The 18,918-nt window shown below is 44.5% G+C and overlaps 1 protein-coding gene across 1 annotated transcript; it reads right to left on the bottom strand.

Annotated features, from left to right (window-relative positions):
* Positions 1–454: 454 nt before the first annotated feature.
* On the bottom strand, positions 455–17,775 carry TMPRSS3 (transmembrane serine protease 3). The gene is made up of 13 exons (XM_088160691.1): positions 17,749–17,775; positions 16,308–16,452; positions 14,640–14,750; positions 13,634–13,750; positions 12,143–12,266; positions 11,022–11,147; positions 10,311–10,354; positions 9,419–9,584; positions 7,011–7,180; positions 5,593–5,688; positions 4,309–4,451; positions 3,043–3,195; positions 455–475 (listed from the first exon to the last, which is right to left on the bottom strand). The coding sequence occupies exons 1-13, from the start codon at positions 17,773–17,775 to the stop codon at positions 455–457; spliced, it is 1,443 nt and encodes a 480-aa protein (XP_088016817.1).
* Between the last annotated feature and the right edge of the window lie 1,143 nt (positions 17,776–18,918).

Here is an 18,918-nt window from a genome sequence, read left to right as displayed (position 1 = left end):
GCTGCTGCTGCCTGTGCAACAGAGCACGGACCTCTCGTGGACCTATATGAATACTTTCAGGAAAAAAGGTATTTTTATAGTCTGGTTCTTGGAAGGCAAGCACTAAAATAACAGTGAGCAACCTGATCTAAAGCTGTCGTAATCTTTTTCTACAAAACTTTATCGTGTCAGCATTCAGGGTTTTCAGTCTTAGCTTTTTTTTCTCAGTGTACAATTTGTAGCTGACAGTAAACACACATGGTGATCATCCATCACCCATCTGCTTCTTCCACCCAAAACAGGCTGAATGTGCAACAAGTGCATCAAGTGCAGTCGCCAGTAACAAAAAGAAATGGTGAAAGGTGCTCTGTGAAGGTCCAGAGCCCAGAGCAGGTGACCAGAAGAACAGGCTGGTCCATCTGCAGGGCTGGAGTGTGGTGTGGATTTTCAGGAGCCCAGGGCACAGCCACCCTGCTCAGGTCTGCAGTTCTTCTCTCTGGGGAAAAAAAAAAAACCAAACAAACGTGTATGCATCTGTTGCAAATGCTGGTGTTGCCACCCCTTGAACTCTGAAAGGGTTTTCCCACTGTACTCAGGTCACCAAGGGAACTGAGGGGCTGCTGGATCCTGCCAGAGGGATCAGAGAAACATGGAATGGCTTGGGTTGGAATGGACATCAAAGATCTTCTCATTCCAACCCCCTGCCATGACAGGGACACCTTCCACTGTCCCAGGCTGCTCCAAGCCCCAATGTCCAACCTCTCCTTGGGCACTGCCAGGGATCCAGGGGCAGCCACAGCTGCTCTGGGCACCCTGTGCCAGGGTCTCACCACTCTCACAGGGAAGAATTTATTCCTAACATAAAATTTAAATCTACTCTCTGTTGGTTTGAAGCCATTCCCTGTGTCCTGTCACTCCAGGCCCTTGTCAATAGTCTCTCTCCATCTTTTCTGCAGGCTCCCTCGGGTCACCCCACAGCTTCTCTGCTCCAGTTTGATCTGGGCTGTGCCCCAGTACAGCTCTGCCAGGTACCAGCCATTCCCTTGGCCTCACTTCCAAAGGCACACTAATTCTATTTTCTTTAGGTTTGCTTCAGAGTCCATAAAAAAGTGTCCATGTTTCCATGCTGCACCTGAAAATCCTTTCTAAGGGGATAAACTTAGGAATTAATGTTTACATCTAAGGATGTCCCTCTGAAAAATTCCAATATTTTAGCATTTGGCTCAACAAATATTTTGCTGTACGTTTTTTCTCCCTTGATCACTTTATAATGGAGATCTGTGAATTCACGTGATATAAGCACTTCATCTGAAATGTTTGTATATGCAAATAGATCACAATCATATATTCGGGGGAAGAAAATCAAGTAATATTACAGGTCTTGAAGATTCAGAAATATCCCCTTTTCTTTGAGTGACAGATAGGCTTGAGACAGCATAAATCTTCATGTGCAATATAAGTTGTGAAAACATTGTGTGTAATACAGTATTCAGATGTGGGCTGAGCTGAAATTGCACACATCTCCTTATTTTGGGCATTTGCTTGTCTGTGAATGCTTGGTATTGGCAGTTTGGTTTGAGGAGGAAGTCTCCTGGGCTGCTGCTGCTGGAATGGCATCACTGCTATCCCTGCATTCTCTCATTCCAGCCAGCTGGGTGTTGGAACAGCAGCTCTGTCTGCAAGGGCAAGGCTGGAGCAGAGTGGGGTGCAAACTCTGGGGTTTAGGGTGGCTTTTCCACAAAGACAGGAAAATCACGATTAAAAGCCTGTGCACAGCTCTCTACCTGTCCAGAATCCCCCCAGGGCACTGGAGATGCTCACCTGCCTTGCACTTTTCCTGTTTAGAGCCACTTGAGATGTCTTAGTGCCCTTGGCACCACCTGAGCCTTCATAGGGGAATGGATGGTGGATGCAGATCCTCACCTTGTGCAGGAACACCTGTGAGCCAGGCAGGGCAGCCTGAGAGCTCTGCAGAGGCTCTGGATGACCCTGCTGAGGCAATGGAGCCCTGCCTGGGGGTCCCGCCTGGAGCACAGTGCCTGTCTGTGCTCAGCTGACTGAACCCAGCCCTGGACAGGTGCTGGCAGCAGCAGAGCTGGTCTCCTGTGGCTGGGCCACCCTTGGCCAGTGAAGGTGGCTGCAGTGTCCCCTCACTTCCCTGTCTCTGCTCTCCTCTCTTTCCAGCCCACACTGTGTTCCCTCTGCAATTTCGTTGGCCCTCGCAGCTTCCCCAGGCTTCTCTGTAGCAGACTCACAGTTTCAAATCAAGGCACACAGTCACAGAATATTAAGGGTTGGAAGGTACCTCTCAGGTCAGCTCATCCCAACCTCTCCTGCCATGCCCAGGGACATCTCCCACTATCCCAGGCTGCTCCAGGCTTTATCCAACCTTGCTGGTCCATCCCTGGGGCATCCACAACCTCCCTGGACAATCTGTGCCAGGGCCTCACCACCCTCACAGTAAAGAATTTCTGCCTGTCTAACCTAAATTTCCCTCCTTCCAGTTTGTGCCCATCAGTCCTTGTCCTGTCACTCCAGTTCCTGACAGGGTCCTTCCCCAGCTTCCCTGTACCCCCTTCAGACCCTGGAAGGTGCCCTGAGCTCCCCACACAACCTTCTCTTCTCCACACAAATTTCTCAGCCTGTCCTCTCTGTGGAGGTGCTCTCTCCTAGTTCCTAAAGTCCTCTAGGAACTTTGTGACCTCCTCTGGACTTGCTCCAACAGCTCCATGTCCTTCCTACATTGGAAGCACCAGACCTGTTCAGTGTAGTCCCCCATGATCTCTTTCCTTGACCCCCATGCCCTTCCACATCTCCCTGCTCCCTGTTCTGCTCCAATCCCCCTCCCCTGTGATTCCCATCCCTATGGATGTGCTATCCTCTGCTCTCTACCCCTGTGGGGTGTTCCCAACCCCTCACTAAACCCCTGCACCCTGCAGTCCCCAGACACCCCCTCGAATTTCACTGTCCATGAAACACAGCTCAGCTCTGACAAATACAACCCCGTGTGGCACAGGAGGACCAAGTGACAACCAGGGCTGGAGGAGCAGGGCACAGCCAGACCTCCATCTGCTCGTGGATCCAGTCCAGGAAGGAGGTGGTTCTGCTGTAGACACCTGGCTTGTTCTTCTCTGCACAGCCCACTCCAAAGCTCGTGGTCCCCACCAGCTTCCAGATACTCATCTCTTCACAGGCTAAAGGCCCCCCACTATCTCCCTGAGGGAAAAACAATTAAATGTCAGAGTCCCAGAAAAGGAGGGAAATGTCTCTTGGGGGAGGAAGGAAGAGAGACATAGTCCAGCAATTCAGAATCTACTATGTTGTAAAATTCTACTTCGTTCTGGGTCCTGGGAAAATCACATTACAGCAGGAGACTTTTGAGACATGTATGAGACCATATTTTTCTTTCCCTGGCTGCTATTGAGCGGAGCCCAAGGTTGCAACACCAGGCTCACATCTCACCTCCTTCCCTGCCTGCTCTTCCAACCCTTCCCAGATACTTTGCTATGCAGATTCAACTCAATGGACTCAAATCTAAGTACTGAAAACTCTCCATTTATTTTTTGCTGGGGCATTTTCCTGCCCTACGAGAATCAGAGCCAGCACAACAACTGGAAAAAAGGAAAATTGGAACCAGCCTGTCCCACTGGTGAGCAGGGCTCCTCCTGTCACATGGATCTGCCTTTGGGCAGGTCTCTCAGGCAGAGCTGATGCCAAGTGCTTTTTTTGGGGGGGTTATGTGCAAAAAGGGGATGAAATGCAGATCTAGGCAACCACTGCCTTTGCTTTTTTTTGCCCCTGGTGAGATTGGGATGGAGCGAATCTGGAAACATGAAGTTCACAGAATGATAGAGAGGTTTGGGTTGGAAGGGACACTGAGCTCCGTGTAGATCCAAGCCCCTGCTTGGAACAAGGACATCTTCCATTAGGAATTCCTCCCCAGCCCTATTTGGCAGCTTTTCACCATAAGCTTTCTGCTCCTTGCAGGTCTCTGGAGCTGCTCACAGTGCAGTTCAGTGCAGTTCAGTGCAGTGCAGAAGTGGCAGCCAAGGCAGAGAAAGGATGGCACCGTGCTGCAGCACATGCAGCAAAATATGCCTTAAGCAAATTTGGCTTAAGGAGTACCAGATAAGGTCCAGAGAAGAAGTATAAAAAGGAAATTGTAGCTTGTGAATGCACGTGGTCAGTGATTGATAATCATGGTAAGCAGAATAAATGGCACAAACCCAAATGTTTGCCCAAGAAAAGCCTGGGAGTGCCTTCTGATAACTTATCACTCATGTTTTTCCATTTCCAATGAGCACAATTGCAGTTTGGAAACTTCCATACCTGGCAGGTGTCCACCCCTCCCTTTAGGAAACCAGCACAAAGCATTGAAGAAGTTATGATCCCACCATAGACATCCCTGTGATTGCAAATTGCATTGGAAATCAGAGGAACACCTGCATAATTCATGGTGTCCGATGTGTCACCTGTTAAAAAAACAGAAAAAAAAAACAGAAAAAACCTTCTGGTCCTTGGAAATAATCTCCATTTATAAACAGAGAATGCTTTACATACAAAAGAAGGATGAAAGAAACGTGGCCAAATGACAAGAGAAAAGTAAGGCAACTTGATGTCTCATCACTTACAGAATACAGCAATTCTCCACTCTGTAGAGATGTGGATTATCACAGTGTATCAAATGACAATAGAATCTGGACATTGTGTGTTTCATACTTCAAACTAGACAATTAAGGACGCTAATGAACTAAAAAACTTGCTGAGCATTGTGTTCAATACTAGTGCCAAAAAGTGTTCTGAATTTATCACCTCCTCTGTTAGTCAACAAATCATCTGCAAACATCTGATTTACTTTATAAATATTTATTTTATTTCATTCAGAGCCTGAATGGATCCTTTCTACAAATGGGAGTATTTGCACACTGCCTATTGTCAATTTAGGGCTTTTTTTTTTTTTTTTTAATGTGGCAAACCTTGCTTTCGTTTTCTCCCCACCTTTGGCTGTTATCTATGGGTCAGGTAACGTTCTGTTCTTGCTCTCTGAACAACAGGAACACGTTCAGTGACATGAATGAAGAGTGATAAAAAACAATTACCTGACAATTCACCCATTTTCACGTGTAGGTGGTTCAGTTTTTATTATTGATTAACATGACCCATGAGTCATGGTAAAAAAAAAAAAATCCCTTTTCTTTTTGATGGTGTTTTATCCAATTTCTACATCACCCAGCCTACCTTAAAATACACATTTGCTTTCTCTAAAGAAAAGGGATGGTTAATTCTTGCATTCATGCTGTGCTTTCTATGCTTGGAGCTCTAAAGGGCACAGCCTGTTTGACTGAGGCTGAGCACAACACTGGGGACATTTTATATGTGTCATTTTCAACTGTTTCAGAGGATACCCATCCATTCCTTGTGAGAAGAGTTTGCACAGCGCTTCTGCAGTTCAGTTTGTGCATAAAATTTAGTAATATGTCTTCTTTCTACCTCCAGATATTCCAGAAAATTTAGTGTTAAACAATGCCCCAACCAAATCCTGTATTTACTGTATGTAAGATGTGTGCATGTAGTGAAATAATTTAAACAATTTAGACAATTTAAAATAAATACCTCCTTCCACAGTTGCTCCCCATCCTGATACCCAACACATTTTCCCTGCTGGGAAATGTTCACCAAAATTGGGCAGACAGATCGGTTCAATGTGACCTATTAAAAAAAAAAAGTGAGAGGGAGAGAGAAGAGAATCAAAATTTAGCAAAAAATTTATATATGTCTCAGATAAACTTGAAGATTTGGCTTGCAGTGAACTTGTGATGAACACCACCCACTCCTCACATAAATAGCCTGGCAGTTTTCTGCAGGTTTTTTGTTTTGTGGGCAACACTGAGGGTTTGAGACAAAACCCACTGCAGCCCCATTTAGTTTTGGATATGAAGCAACACAAGGAGGTGTCAGCAGGTCAATAAATTGAAGAATGAGCAAAGAAGAAATGCAGCTGAAGGGCAGATCAGAGGCCTGGGGGCTGCTGGGGTGAGACAAGGAGCCGGGTGTGCACATCACTGAGAGGACAAAAAGATTTTTGGAGAGTTCTTTGCTTCCCACCCGTCAGCTCACAGAGATTCTGTGTCTCTGTGCTTTGGGACATGGAATTCCATGTGATAAAATCAGTGCTTGATGCTTGCAGGGATAAAGGGGTGCTGAGAAAAGGGAGGGAAAATACAAAAATACAATTGGTTCTGTTCTCCACAGTGCAGTGATCCCAGCTCCAGGCATCGAGCCCCAGCATGGAACACAGTGGGTTGTGCTCAGGTGCAGAGCCACTACTGCTCCTCACAGCTTCCCAAAGCTATTCATGAGCAGAAGAATTCAGCAGTAGCTGAGAGAAAAAACAGAACAAAATCAAGCTTAATTTTCATTAAAAGGGAAGTTTTAAACCATTACAAGAGAATTTATTTGGAAAACAACTGTCTAGATGTGTCAGAGAGTGCCAGCTCCCCTTTGCAATCAGCTCACAGTGATTAGGAGGTATTGGCAGGTGAGCATTTCAATTCATACAATATTACTACATATTATTTCAACTCATTGTATCAACTTCAGGTAGCATCCTATAAGAAAATAAAAGTAGTTTTAATTTAAATCGTCATTATATCCAAATTGCCATCTCTTCTCTTTGAAATTCAAGCTTGATTTTCAGCTTTGGACACTTCTGGATCCTCCAGTACTCACAGAAAGGACATGATAAAAATCTCTGTGACCTCCAAGCAGAATGAGGCAGGGTGTTTATTTTAGATAGGAAGAACATTTAGAAAGAATAAAGTTAATGTTTGCCTATTAATAAATGCCGGCAGTAAATCAATACCAGAGTGGACTGGGACATTTTTGCAGCACGTTGTTGCTGTCCATGCCTGGATATGGAGTACAGAGGTGCTCACACTGAGGCTGGGGGGTTTCTGCTGGTGTTGTGTGGACAGGGGCGTTTTAGCTGGGAAGGTGAGAAAGTCAAGTGAAAGCTCACAGAGATAATTCACCATTGAGAGCAAGAGGTGCTGCCAGTTTCATCAGAGCTATGTCATTCCCCATCGTCTTGGGTTTATAATTCCGGTGGTAAATTATTTTTTCCACGGAATGTGGGTGAACCTGGGTGTCCTGCTGAGTCACAAAACCGACCTGAACACTCCATGAGCTCGGCAAGTACAGGCTGGAACAAAGAGGGAGAGGAGATGTCAAACCTCCAGGAAAACACTCAGGTTTTTCTCATTGCCCCCTAAAGCTCTACAGGCAAATAACTCCAGTCTGCTGTACTGGCTTACCTCTCTATTAATAATGGCTATTGTTAGTTATAGCTATTAGTTATATAATATTTTATATATAAAAATAAATTTGATATGTTTTTATATTATATATTAGTTAAAATTAGTTTTGCATCTAATTTTTAAAAATGTAAAAGAGGTGACTAATCTTAGTAAGACACTGGGTCACTCGTACATCATCAGTGCAATTATACATATCTTACTACAAATATGTGAGAGTGTCTCATCAGCCCAGCTGTGTGTGCTCCTGTGAGACCCCACAGCCTGGCACACCTGCACAGAGCTCAGCAGCACTTGTAGCAAGGCATTTCCAAGGAGAAGATTCCCTTCTGGAAGGTGTTTCTGCTCCAGTTCATGAGCTGGCATTATCCTTCAGCCTCCACAACATGAGCTCTCCTTTTGGCCTCACTCCCCTGGGAAAAAGGCTCCAGGGATGTGGGTTGTGTTGCCAGCTCCTATCCCCTTCAAACACACCACAACTACCTGGGCAGGGGGAAGGAAAAGTCAAGGACAAAGGCTCTAAAATGCTGAATTCCTAAGTAATTATTTTTATGGCAACACCGGGCTCTAAAAGAAACTAGGTGTGGGGTTTGTCTGTCCCATTTCTTCTCTCTACTGGGTGTAAAAACGTCCTACAAGAACTTACTCAGAAGAAGGCATCCGTGTTGTAGGTTCATAAAAAGTGGACAGACAAATCCCATTTTAGCTGTCTAAATGCCTTTGGTGAAAGTGGCCTGGGGTTTGTAAGGACAAGAAGTGCTCCTGCACTATTAGCATCAAACCAGTCAGCTCATTATAAATATGCTTGTAATTACAGAAAGAAGAAGAGTTCAAATAACTATTTAGCATCTATTTACAGCTCAAAGACCTCTTCAATTGCATAAAAAGGAGTAGTGAGTAAGTGGCAAAGGGCACAAAGCACAGTAATAGTGACTAATAATCATTGACTGACCCTGTCAATTTGAAAAGAATCCTGTAATTTATTTTGGAGCTCCAGTGGATCAGAGAAACCAAATACAAATTTTGTGCATGGAATTTACAGAAATTGCAGGTTGAGATACCTAAAATACAGCACTTAAATCTTATTTTCAGGTGTTTTCCCAGGGAGCTGGGAGTGGCCAGAACATCTGGAAACTGGGGCCCTGGGTTTGGACCACTTCTTGGGGAAGTGTTTTTTCAATAAAGACTCATGCAAAAAGAGAGGAATGGCTTAAATGTTATGATGCCTTTTGGGGACTACCTCGAAACAGAGGCCAGACAAAATTAAAATTAAGGAAATAAAAAGCAGTTCTATTTATTGAAGGGCCTTCAGGTACATTTGGGGCAGATGAAGCCCCCCAGGGGGTACACCCAAAATGTACAACACATCATGGGTTTTCATTTTTATATGTTTGGTCCATTTGCACATTAGGGGTTAATTTTCCAATTATAGCTTCAGGTAGTGATGTTATTTACCCCAAAATTGCTACCCAAAAATTCACTTTTGTTTAGATTTCTTGGGGCTCAAGACAGTGAGGTGTCCTTGATTCCCAGCCTGGAGAGGAATTGTGTTGTCTGACCAAAATGGGAAAGCAGCAGCCAACATTGTAGGGAGTTCAGAGTTATACACTGAAGAATTACAGGATTACAAATACATTAAAAACATAAAAGTTAAAACCCTAAGGCATCACTCTTTCACTCTTACTAAAGAAAAGCCAGCTCCTGTACTCCAGGAACTTTTGAAATACAACCTGCAGGTTGCTACATGGTGCTGCTAAAACTCATTTATTACTAATGACTTGGAGGAGGAGTCAGCCTTGCTGTGTGTGCTGATTCCTTCCCAGCTCCCTCTGCACCGTTTCAGTCTCACTCCAGGGTGAGATCCTGCTTGGTGCCTCAGACCCTGAGCAGGAAATTAGGGAAACCCTTGGAAAACACATCCAGTGCTTGCTATTCCCAAGGGGATGCCTCAACTTCCCACAGGCTGATCCCTATTCCAGGTGTGGAGACACATCAACATGTTTGATCCCAGGACCTGGGCAGGTCACACTTCCCAGCCACAATTAAATTCGTGAGGCAGTGCATCCTGCAGGTTGTTTTTAAGAGCCAGCAGAGCATCCCCCGAGCAGGGGGGTTTGGGCACTCACTCGTAGACACAGTGGGCGGCTGTGAGGATCCAGAGGGGGGTGATGACCGAGCCCCCACACAGGTGGTGGCCCTGGAACTGCAGGCTCACCTGCCAGGGCCACTGCCGGGGTGATGAGGCGTTGCCCCCCACAATCCGTGGCCCGTAGCTGGCCCGAGTCCCACAGGCTGCCAGGAAGCAAAGGTTATGGTCCAGAGAGGAAAAACAGCCCTGGTTTGGGTCACTTCCAGCCTCTCTTCTCCCAGCCCTGCTGAGGGTGGGAGGTGTCTCCAGCTGGAGCATCTCCACCTCATCCCCATGGCCACATCCCAGAGGTTTCTCCTCCTCCCTCCCATCCCTGCAGGTCTGGGGACTGTGGGGTCCATGTCTGTCCCTTCCCCATAAATCCCCCCCTGCTCTGCCCTCCTTCATCCTCGGGGTCCCACACAGCCTGGCTCAAGCACTTCCTCTCCCCTCGTGGTGATTTTGCTGCTGTATTTTGATTTTTTTTTAATCCCAGTCTGAAAACTAGGTGGCATGGAGAGGCGTGAGATGAAAATTCAATTACAGCAGAATTTCCCTTTTCCTGCCAAGATGCCAAAAACTTGGAATTACAGTGTGAATCTATGGACTCTACAGCGTGAGTCCATGGACTCTACATACAGACCTAAAATATAGACTTTCTGCTGGGATTCTCACTGAAATGCTCCTGCTATCTGATGCTCCCAATCTGCCCTCCCAACCTATTTTCACTTTCTGAAATTCTTTCAAATGTTATATAAAAAATACGGGGTTTTTTTGGTGTGATAAACTGATAGTATAATATGCCCTAAATACACAGTTGCTCCCAACTCTTGCCATGCAGTGGATAAAGGACAGTTTCTGCCTTTATTTTCACTTTTTCTGATTCTTACCCAAACACTTCAAGATGATCACATTGCCAGAAGTGCATTCCTCCCTGAGATGAGAAGACAGTGCAGCATTAGTCCCAATTCACAAATACTTTGTGTTTCTCCAATATTATATAATTTTCCTGTGCACATAGATATAAGGAACTTATATATTGAAAGAGGTACAAGGGCATGAACTCATCCAATCTAGTCAGGGCCCTTAACTGAAATCCTGAATTTGGGAGCTTGGCCATCAGGAGGCTGCCCTGCTGAAGAGGGATTCACTCTTCCACAAGCAGGAACTCATCAGCAGGTCTGAAGTCTCCTTGGACCCATTGCTCCCTTCTCACTGAAAGGTAACTAAGAAATTCATCAGGAGGAATAAATGGACCATAAAGGGTTCATAAACCCGCTGGGAAATGTGTAAGGATCTGCAAACTGGAATAAACTGCTTCATAATGGAAAAATAGAAGTGCCTGGTGCCTACCCATTTGTAAAAATGGCATCATGGGACAAACAGCCATTTCAAACAGCTCATTTGAAAGCCTTTGCTGATTTTAATGGGTCTTGGATCAGACTCTTAGTTCATATTCCAGCAAGACTGGTGCTGAGCCTCAGTCTAGTGTATGTAACACCACCAAGCACCTACAAAGTATTACATGCCTAAAAACCAGCAACAATCCCAAACTATCACTCATTCCCCTTCTACTGATTGCTCTCTTCCTGAAGGCATACCTGAGGTTGGTGGCATTGTGCAGGGATGTCACTTGATCAGCTGAGAACCAGTGGCTGAGGGACACGAAATGTCTTTGGAACTGTTTTTCAACTGCGGCCACGGGCAGGTAACCTGAACTCACAAAACTGCAAATAAACCATAAACACAGCTTCCCCAGACAGCACTGCAGCAATCTGCTTAAATAATTCACCAGTTCTGCTAATGAAAACCACAATAATCAGATTCTGGCATTCGATAAAAGCAATTCTATCCTCCCCCTATGCTCCTTACCACATGCATGCATTTTTGACATAATCATGTGTGGAAGCCCCATATGCTGAGATGCATTTAATTGGCAGAGAAAGTAAATTTTAATTGTAGTATTACAATGAAGCTTTTAATTGTAAGTGGTTGGCACATTTCCTGAGGCACTAAGAAGCTTATTGTCTCCTTTTTCTAGAATTATGTTTGGCAGCAGGGAGGATGAATAATTCTTAATTTTTTCTTCTCTGGTGAAAAGTTGAGATGTATTTTATCCTAGAGGCAACGAGAATTTATTTAAAGAAGTTTTATACTGCAAACTATAACAGAAATCAGAATGACGCCATGGTAAGAAATAATAGATCATCATGCCAAGTCGCAACTTAAAATCTTTCTCAATTTTGTGAAAGTTTTTGAAAGAAACACTTCTTCAGGAATGGGATCAATCCAGCAAGAGCTGCCTTGCCATGTTCTTCTCTGATTATGAGGTGGACCTTAAATCCTATCAGATGTCATGACATGAATTGTGCATACAATTTACCTACAGGGGAAGTAAAAGAAGTGGAAAATGCTCATGTGTTTTTTAGTGCCTCTCTGACAGGCTACTAGAGTGACAAATAGGATTGGGACACCCACATCACACAGGGAAGATTTAGCCAAGCCTTTATATTTAGGCGTCATGCAGGATTTATAGCAGTAATAAAAAGTATTTGCCATGTATGGAGCTATTTCCCACATTATCTCAAATCTCCTCAATCATATCACTCACAAAGGTGGATTGATACGTCATTTTTAAGGCACAAACTAACACAAGGTTTCATTAGAAAGACTGAAAGCCTCAGAGTTTGTTCAGAATGCCAAATGAAGTTGGTACCCATACCTTGAGAAGCCCAGGTGTTTGCAGGTTGTGTTCCCATACTCTGCCCTCCAGTCATCAGAGCAGACAGTTCTCCAGGACCCAAAGGTGAACACTTGCAGCACTGCCCTCTTCCCACTCAGCCTGACTTTGAGATTGAGGACAAGAAAAGCCTCAGTGAGCTGTGAAGATCAACATCAGGCACACAACAGCACCACTGTGCTGTCTGTGTTTTCTGGCTCACCAACTCCTTACTACTTGTCTTTTTCATTTGGATTCTTTGACAAAATTTTTCCCCTCCCATTAAAGAAGGGAGCTAAGGTACTCTGAGCTAGGACAGCTGGAGGAAAAAAAAAAAAAAAATCTTTGCTCATGTGAATGTCAGCTCTAATACAGGTGGTGGAGGCTGCCTGGCCCTCCAGTGAGCTGTAAGCAAATCTTGCTGATTGCAGTGAGCTGGAGCTGCAGATGCTTTACCCTGAGGAAACCCGTGGCCAAGGTGAGGGATGGAAAGTGGTGGGCACCTCCTGTGTCAGAGAGGTGCATCACTTGTGCCCAGCTGTCCTGGACCTCGGAAAGGTCACATCTGTGTGATGTTCCCAAGAAGGGAGGCTATGCACGTGGTCACTGCTGGACAGGGCTTTCCCACACGTGCCACAATTCCAGTGTTATGGAATTGCAGAGGAAGACAGGAAAAGCTGAGATATTGCCACTGGCTCCACAGAGGCCTCACCCTCCCTGGGGAAAACTCTCCAAGAGCTGAACACATTCTGCTGGGGCCAAAAGCTCGTGGTTCTTGTCATTCCTCCTTTGCACAGATGGAAAGCTGTGCTGCCTCCTTATCTATAGGCACAGGAGCCAGGATTACAAGTGCACTGAGCTAAAACCCAGTTTTTCTGTTTATTAATATTGGAGTCCTTTCCCTCCAGTGGCTGTGAGCACCACAGTCACCTTCCATAGCACAGGACAGGGATATACCATTTAAAACACCCCTGTGATTACCAAAACCACCACAGAGAGAAATCCAGAAAGAAGTTCTACATTTCACATGTGAAGCAGCAAACTCTGCAGGACTGAGTGCACAAAAGGCTGATTTCTCCCATTCCCACATCCTATAAGATAGTACCAGGCTTTTGCAATCTTCAAAACTGACACAGCACAACAATGTGCCAGTGAATACAGAGCTCTGTATTTACCATGAGGCAGTGGTGTTATACCTTGCAGGCAGAGGAAATGTGAGCAGTCAAAAAGCATCTGGGCTTCTAATGGAGAAAATTATCAAAACTGGCAGTAACAATATTCAGCAATCATTACATTTATCTAAAAAGAAGTTTGATTTTTCATAAACTGTAACTCAGTACCTCAGAGAGATTGTTCCTCTGAAGTGATGGTTTAGATATTCCATTGGTCTTGGTCTTTCTTGTCTCACCCAAACTCTTTACAACAAGCATTCCTCAATAACTTGCCAATTCTACAGGAGGAGGTAGGAGGGATTTACAATCAAAATTAAATTACCACATCTGTACTCATCCTCCCCTTCTTTACAGTTGAAGACACCATTGCACCTGGCTGATTTCTGGATACACTTAAAGGATGATCGACAGCGAAACTTCCCGATGCAGTTGTACTGGACTAAAAAGAATGAAAGAACACAGGGCAATGAAAAAAAACACACTTGGATTTTAATTTACCACTTCAGCATTCCATCATCTGTCCAGATTTCAGTCTTGCTAAAGAAAAGCCAGCTCCTGTACTCCAGGAACTTTTGAAATACAACCTGCAGGTTGCTACATGGTGCTGCTAAAACTCATTTATTACTAATGACTTGGAGGAGGAGTCAGCCTTGCTGTGTGTGCTGATTCCTTCCCAGCTCCCTCTGCACCGTTTCAGTCTCACTCCAGGGTGAGATCCTGCTTGGTGCCTCAGACCCTGAGCAGGAAATTAGGGAGACCCTTGGAAAACACATCCAGTGCTTGCTATTCCCAAGGGGATGCCTCAAATTCCCACAAGCTGATCCCTATTCCAGGTGTGGAGACGCATCAACATGTTTGATCCCTGGACCTGGGCAGGTCACACTTCCCAGCCACAATAAAACTCACTCTGCATTTTCTTTTCCTTTGTAGAAGTTGGTTTTGATAGGGGAAAAGTCTTTAATTCTTTGAAAGCAAACTTAGAGAATTACAAGACAAAAATACGGTGTGGGCTACCCACAAGGGTTTTTTTTACCCTCAGTTTCTAAACTCAGCTCATTGCTTGAGGGGAGCTGACAAAATTTTACTAGAGAAAGGTGTCCTGAAGCTGCAGGTTCCCCAGTGTTGTATTACACCAATCCTCTCAGGAGTGCCAGACCTATTTTATCCCTAGGTTTAAATAAAATTTAAAGTCATCACATCACCAAGATTTTTTACTTCCACAAACAGGCCACAGTAGCAGTTTAATTCCATTCTCAGTAAAAGGCTCATGAAAAATTAAGCATTTAAATGGTTAAGTGAGAACTTTATAAATAGCTAATGGTACTCACCACCCAGGCCAATGGCAACTGCTAGGATTACTGCAAGGAATAAACCACAGACATATGGGAAGTATTTTAGAGAGACAAGAGCATGGCACATTGAAGGTGGTTCGATATCTCCTGGAAAACAAACAGAGAAAAAACTTCTGTGAGGTTAAATCAGCTGAGCTGGCAATCAAAAAGATTTATCTATCATTAAACTAGATGTCATCAATAACCCCTGGATATACTTTATGAGCTGACCTCACCTGAAGGGATTTGGATTTGCTCTCTCAGGGAATGAGAAGGCTCCAAATGCTTTGGGACTGCTGCTGCTCTCAGACATCCCTTGAGCATTTGCCTTAGGAGGGTTTGAATTGTGCCTCTGCAGAGCACCTGGCCTGTCCTCAGTGCAATCATCAATGTGAGCTCCAAATTTTCATTTTCATGGGCTATACCACACTGGGAGCTTTTCATGCTTATGAGCACCTCTGCTGAAAACTTGAGTCCTGGGGTAAAAATGAAATCCAGACCTGTTCTGTCTGTGTAACCCAACCTGTGTGCAGCTCATAAATACAAGTTCAAGACAAGAAGGAGGAAAGTCACTGGAAGCAAGATTAACTGAAAAATATTGAAAGCTAGATTTTCAAAAAAAGCAGAATCCTCTAACTAGTCTCAAAAACTGTGAAAAAGTGATCTTTTCAAAGTTTTGCTATAAAGGCAAGAAGAGAACTAAGTGATGGCTTAAGGCTGAGTCTTGAGTTTTCAAATACAAAAAGATGAATCTAAAGTTAAAATAAACATTAGTAGTTATTGCAGAATACATTTCATGAGCTGGACCTGTTTACCAACCACTGACCTCCAGAGCTGACCTCTACTTAGTGGTATTGCCAGTCTGGAAGACAACAAGAGATTCTGCTGAAAATAGTGAGCAACCCACTTGTCTCAAATGTATTCTGATATACAAAGGGCAAACTGTGGGGAAATAGCAAACACAGCTGGGTCACAAGTGCACACAGGAACTGGTAAAACCTCGTTTTCAATTTTACTTAATACAGATCTTCACTGCCTCATTCTTCAGGCTTTATCATTGAGATTGGCAGATACTCCTTATCCTTGACTGATTGTGTCTCCAAGGATTTATAGACTCTTCAGTAAATCCCAGCTTCCTCAGACTCTCAGCAGCAGCTGAAAAACTGGTTTTGGCAATGGAGTTGGTGTCTGGCATGCCAAAAACCTTAGACATCTGTAGCAGCTAATGGACTAGAAAATTAAATTGCTCTATTTTCACTCTGGAAGCTCAGCCTGCCTCTGTTGGAGCCCATGGCTATTTTGAAACCTATGGGAAGCAGCAAACAGACATGCTAATCCTCTAAGGCTGCTGCATTGAATATTCAGGTTTTTTAATGGACCAATCTCCAGGTTGGCAAAATTTCAAACAAACCATTCAAAAATGTATCTGAAAAGTGTGGGGAAACATTTGCTTCTGTGTAAATAATCTGGCTGTGAAAAATGCTTGAGTGTGCAAGTGGACACAAGATGTCATCACATCACTGAGCTGCCAAACCTCACACCTGGGGGAGGAAGGTCATGTTTCTTCCTCCTTGGTGAGACTGATTGCTCTGGGTGGGCAAGCCCAGTTTGGCACACAGTTGCCATTGGGATTGCAAAGGTCAAAGGGCTGTGGATTGTCCCTACCAGATCCATCTGCACTCGGGTCCACTCTTGCTTGTGGTATGAAGAAAAATCTTTTGAAGGTGAACTGAATTTGTGGTACTGGTGGTTCATCTTCTGTAACAGAGATGATTTCAAGACTTCCAGTAGTGGGATTTGTCTCTTGAACCTGACTCAATAGGAGAGGAAGAAAAAAAAAAAAAAAGAAAATAATCATTATAATGTTGTCATAGAGCCACATAATGGTTTGGGTTGGAAGGGACCTTAAAGATCATCCAGTGCCACCCCTGCCATGGCAGGGACACCTTCCACTGTCCCAGGCTGCTCCAGCCCCAGTGTCCAACCTGGCCTTGGGCACTGCCAGGGATCCAGGGGCAGCCACAGCTGCTCTGGGCACCCTGTGCCAGGGCCTCACCACACTCACAGTGAAGAATTTCTTCCTAACATCTCATCTAAACCTTCTTGTTTACCCTTTGGGCACTGGAAGGTCACAACAAGGTCTCTCTGGAGAGAGAAGAGGTCTTCTCCAGGATGAATAACACCAACTCTCTCAGCCTTTCCTCATAGCAGAGGTGCTCCAGCCCTCTGAGCATCTTCCTGGCTCCTCTCACTCTCTCCAGCAAGGTCCACATCCTTCCTGTGCTGAGAACCTCAGAGCTGGACATAACACATTGTTACATACTTAATCTTCATGAGAGAAGCACTTGCAGTTAATTTACCAGCAAACTAGTGAGGTTAATATTTGTTCAGATTGGTCTAAGCACCAGAGCTACTTTTAATAACTCACACTGGGGGTGTGAACCCATCCCCTGCTCTACAATTGCAATAGGAAACAAGAGAAAGACTGAAATGTGTAGGACAGCTGCACGGCACCTGACAGGATCCTCAGTCAGGGGAATTTTACTCCAGTAAGCTTGTGATGGCTTACTACACAGGGAAAAAATTAAAGTTAGCTACACTAGAATTTGGGGCAAATAGATTTGAAATACTAATTTCTGACTCTAGCTCTGCACAGTGGCAAAAGGAATCAGATTTTTAGACTCAGAGTGGTATGAAATAAGTCCAGGTTTGTTAAAAACAGTGGAGCTGGTAAGCTGTAAAAGCAGCATGTTTGCAGAGTCAGTCCCAGAAAATGCTTACAGTGACACATTTTAGGCAAAGAACACATGTTTTATCTATGACATTATATCTATAATGGAATATAACCTGGAGCACTTTTTCACCTTTCAGCGATAAAGTTAAAGCTCTTTCATTTGGTAAAACTTCACCTACATTTCAATGAACATAAATCAAACTTAATAGAGAATCTGCCAGCATGATTGTTAAATACTAAAACCAAAAAACAAACCTTCTATCTAGTGCATAATTTGCCCATCAGGAAACAAAACAGCATTGTGAACTAAATTGCACGCAAGCCAAACACTGACATTTTGCTTATTCAGAGGCTATCACATGCTCCCAAAGCTTCACTCACCTCTTCCTGAGAAGTCATAATTAAAAGCAAAACTGTTTTCCTTCTTCATTATCAAAAGCAGCCCCAAGGAAGCTCGGAGTTTGCTGAGCCCCTCTGCTCAGGGAGGGTTTCCAGCTGACCGTGGCATTGCAGGCACAGCCCGTGTAACCCAACCTGGAGAGGGGTATCAGGTGTGCCTGGATGGCATGGCTACGGAAAGGGGGAGATAAAAATTCAGCACGCTGTTTAATTAGCCTAAGAACACCAGGCAACGTGGTGGGATTTGCAAAACTCCCTGTAACCCCTTAGCAAAGGAGCCCCAGGAATGCCACATGAGTGCTGGTGTAGTAGTTATGTTGAGACAGGCTGGACTGGCATCATCACCAATCCTTTATTAAAAACTTTTCATGTCTTCTTTCAGTGTACTTCTTTACATTAACTCTGACTCCTTCCCTCATAGGCAGCTCCACACAGCCCTGACTCCTTCTCTCCTCCCTGCATAACTGTATAACTCAACCCCAACCTGTCCTTTTCCCAGCTGCCTTACCCTGACTGTCCCTCACACATCTTCTTCCCTTATCTGTCCCTTGCATACAGCATGTCCCTGACCTCCTCACAGCACAGCCAGCAAGCTCCATCCCAAACTGCAGCACACTCTCCATCTCAAGCTCTAACTCCAAGCACAAGTACAACTTAACTGTCCCACTCTTTTAACCCCCATCCTCACTGGGCAGGCACAGATGTTTCCACTCCTCAGTAATCAGCACAGCTGTAATTCATGAGGTGAGATTGCCTTCTGTACTGTCCTCTCAACCTGTCTTCTCACGTGCTTGCTCATCCTCTGGCAAAACCCTCAACACCAAGAGCTGTGGGTGGCAGAGAGCAGCAGCCCCAGGGCTTCATCTCTTCAGCACACACAGCTCAGGACTCACCTTGCTCCTCCTTGGCTTGGTTTAGCCTTTGTCATGTGCCTGCACAGGGTTTTTGAAAATGCAGTGTCTCATGTTGCTGAAGGACCAACTCAATTGTATTCTGGGATTTTAAAAATGAAAACCTACGTTCATCTGCAAGGAATGCTCAAGAATAGTAAGAATTTGGCTGGGTTGTTTTCACTTAGAAAGAGATTCCTGACAGAGGGAAAGGTGGAAGGAAGAAGGAGAAGGAAGGATGACACAAAAAGCC

Source organism: Sturnus vulgaris, chromosome 2, assembly GCF_052056855.1.
Source record: "Sturnus vulgaris isolate bStuVul1 chromosome 2, bStuVul1.hap1, whole genome shotgun sequence".
Taxonomy (NCBI): domain Eukaryota; kingdom Metazoa; phylum Chordata; class Aves; order Passeriformes; family Sturnidae; genus Sturnus; species Sturnus vulgaris.
This window is presented reverse-complemented; position numbering and strand designations above follow the sequence as displayed.

Coding starts and splice junctions, on each gene's coding strand:
- TMPRSS3 (XM_088160691.1), bottom strand. CDS start 17,775: ATGACTTCTCAGGAAGAGGTGAGTGAA. Junction 10,355..11,021: donor CACAATGCCACCAACCTCAG/GTATGCCTTCAG, acceptor TTCTCATCTCAG/GGAGGAATGCACTTCTGGCA. Junction 7,181..9,418: donor GCCGCCCACTGTGTCTACGA/GTGAGTGCCCAA, acceptor TCTTTGTTCCAG/CCTGTACTTGCCGAGCTCAT.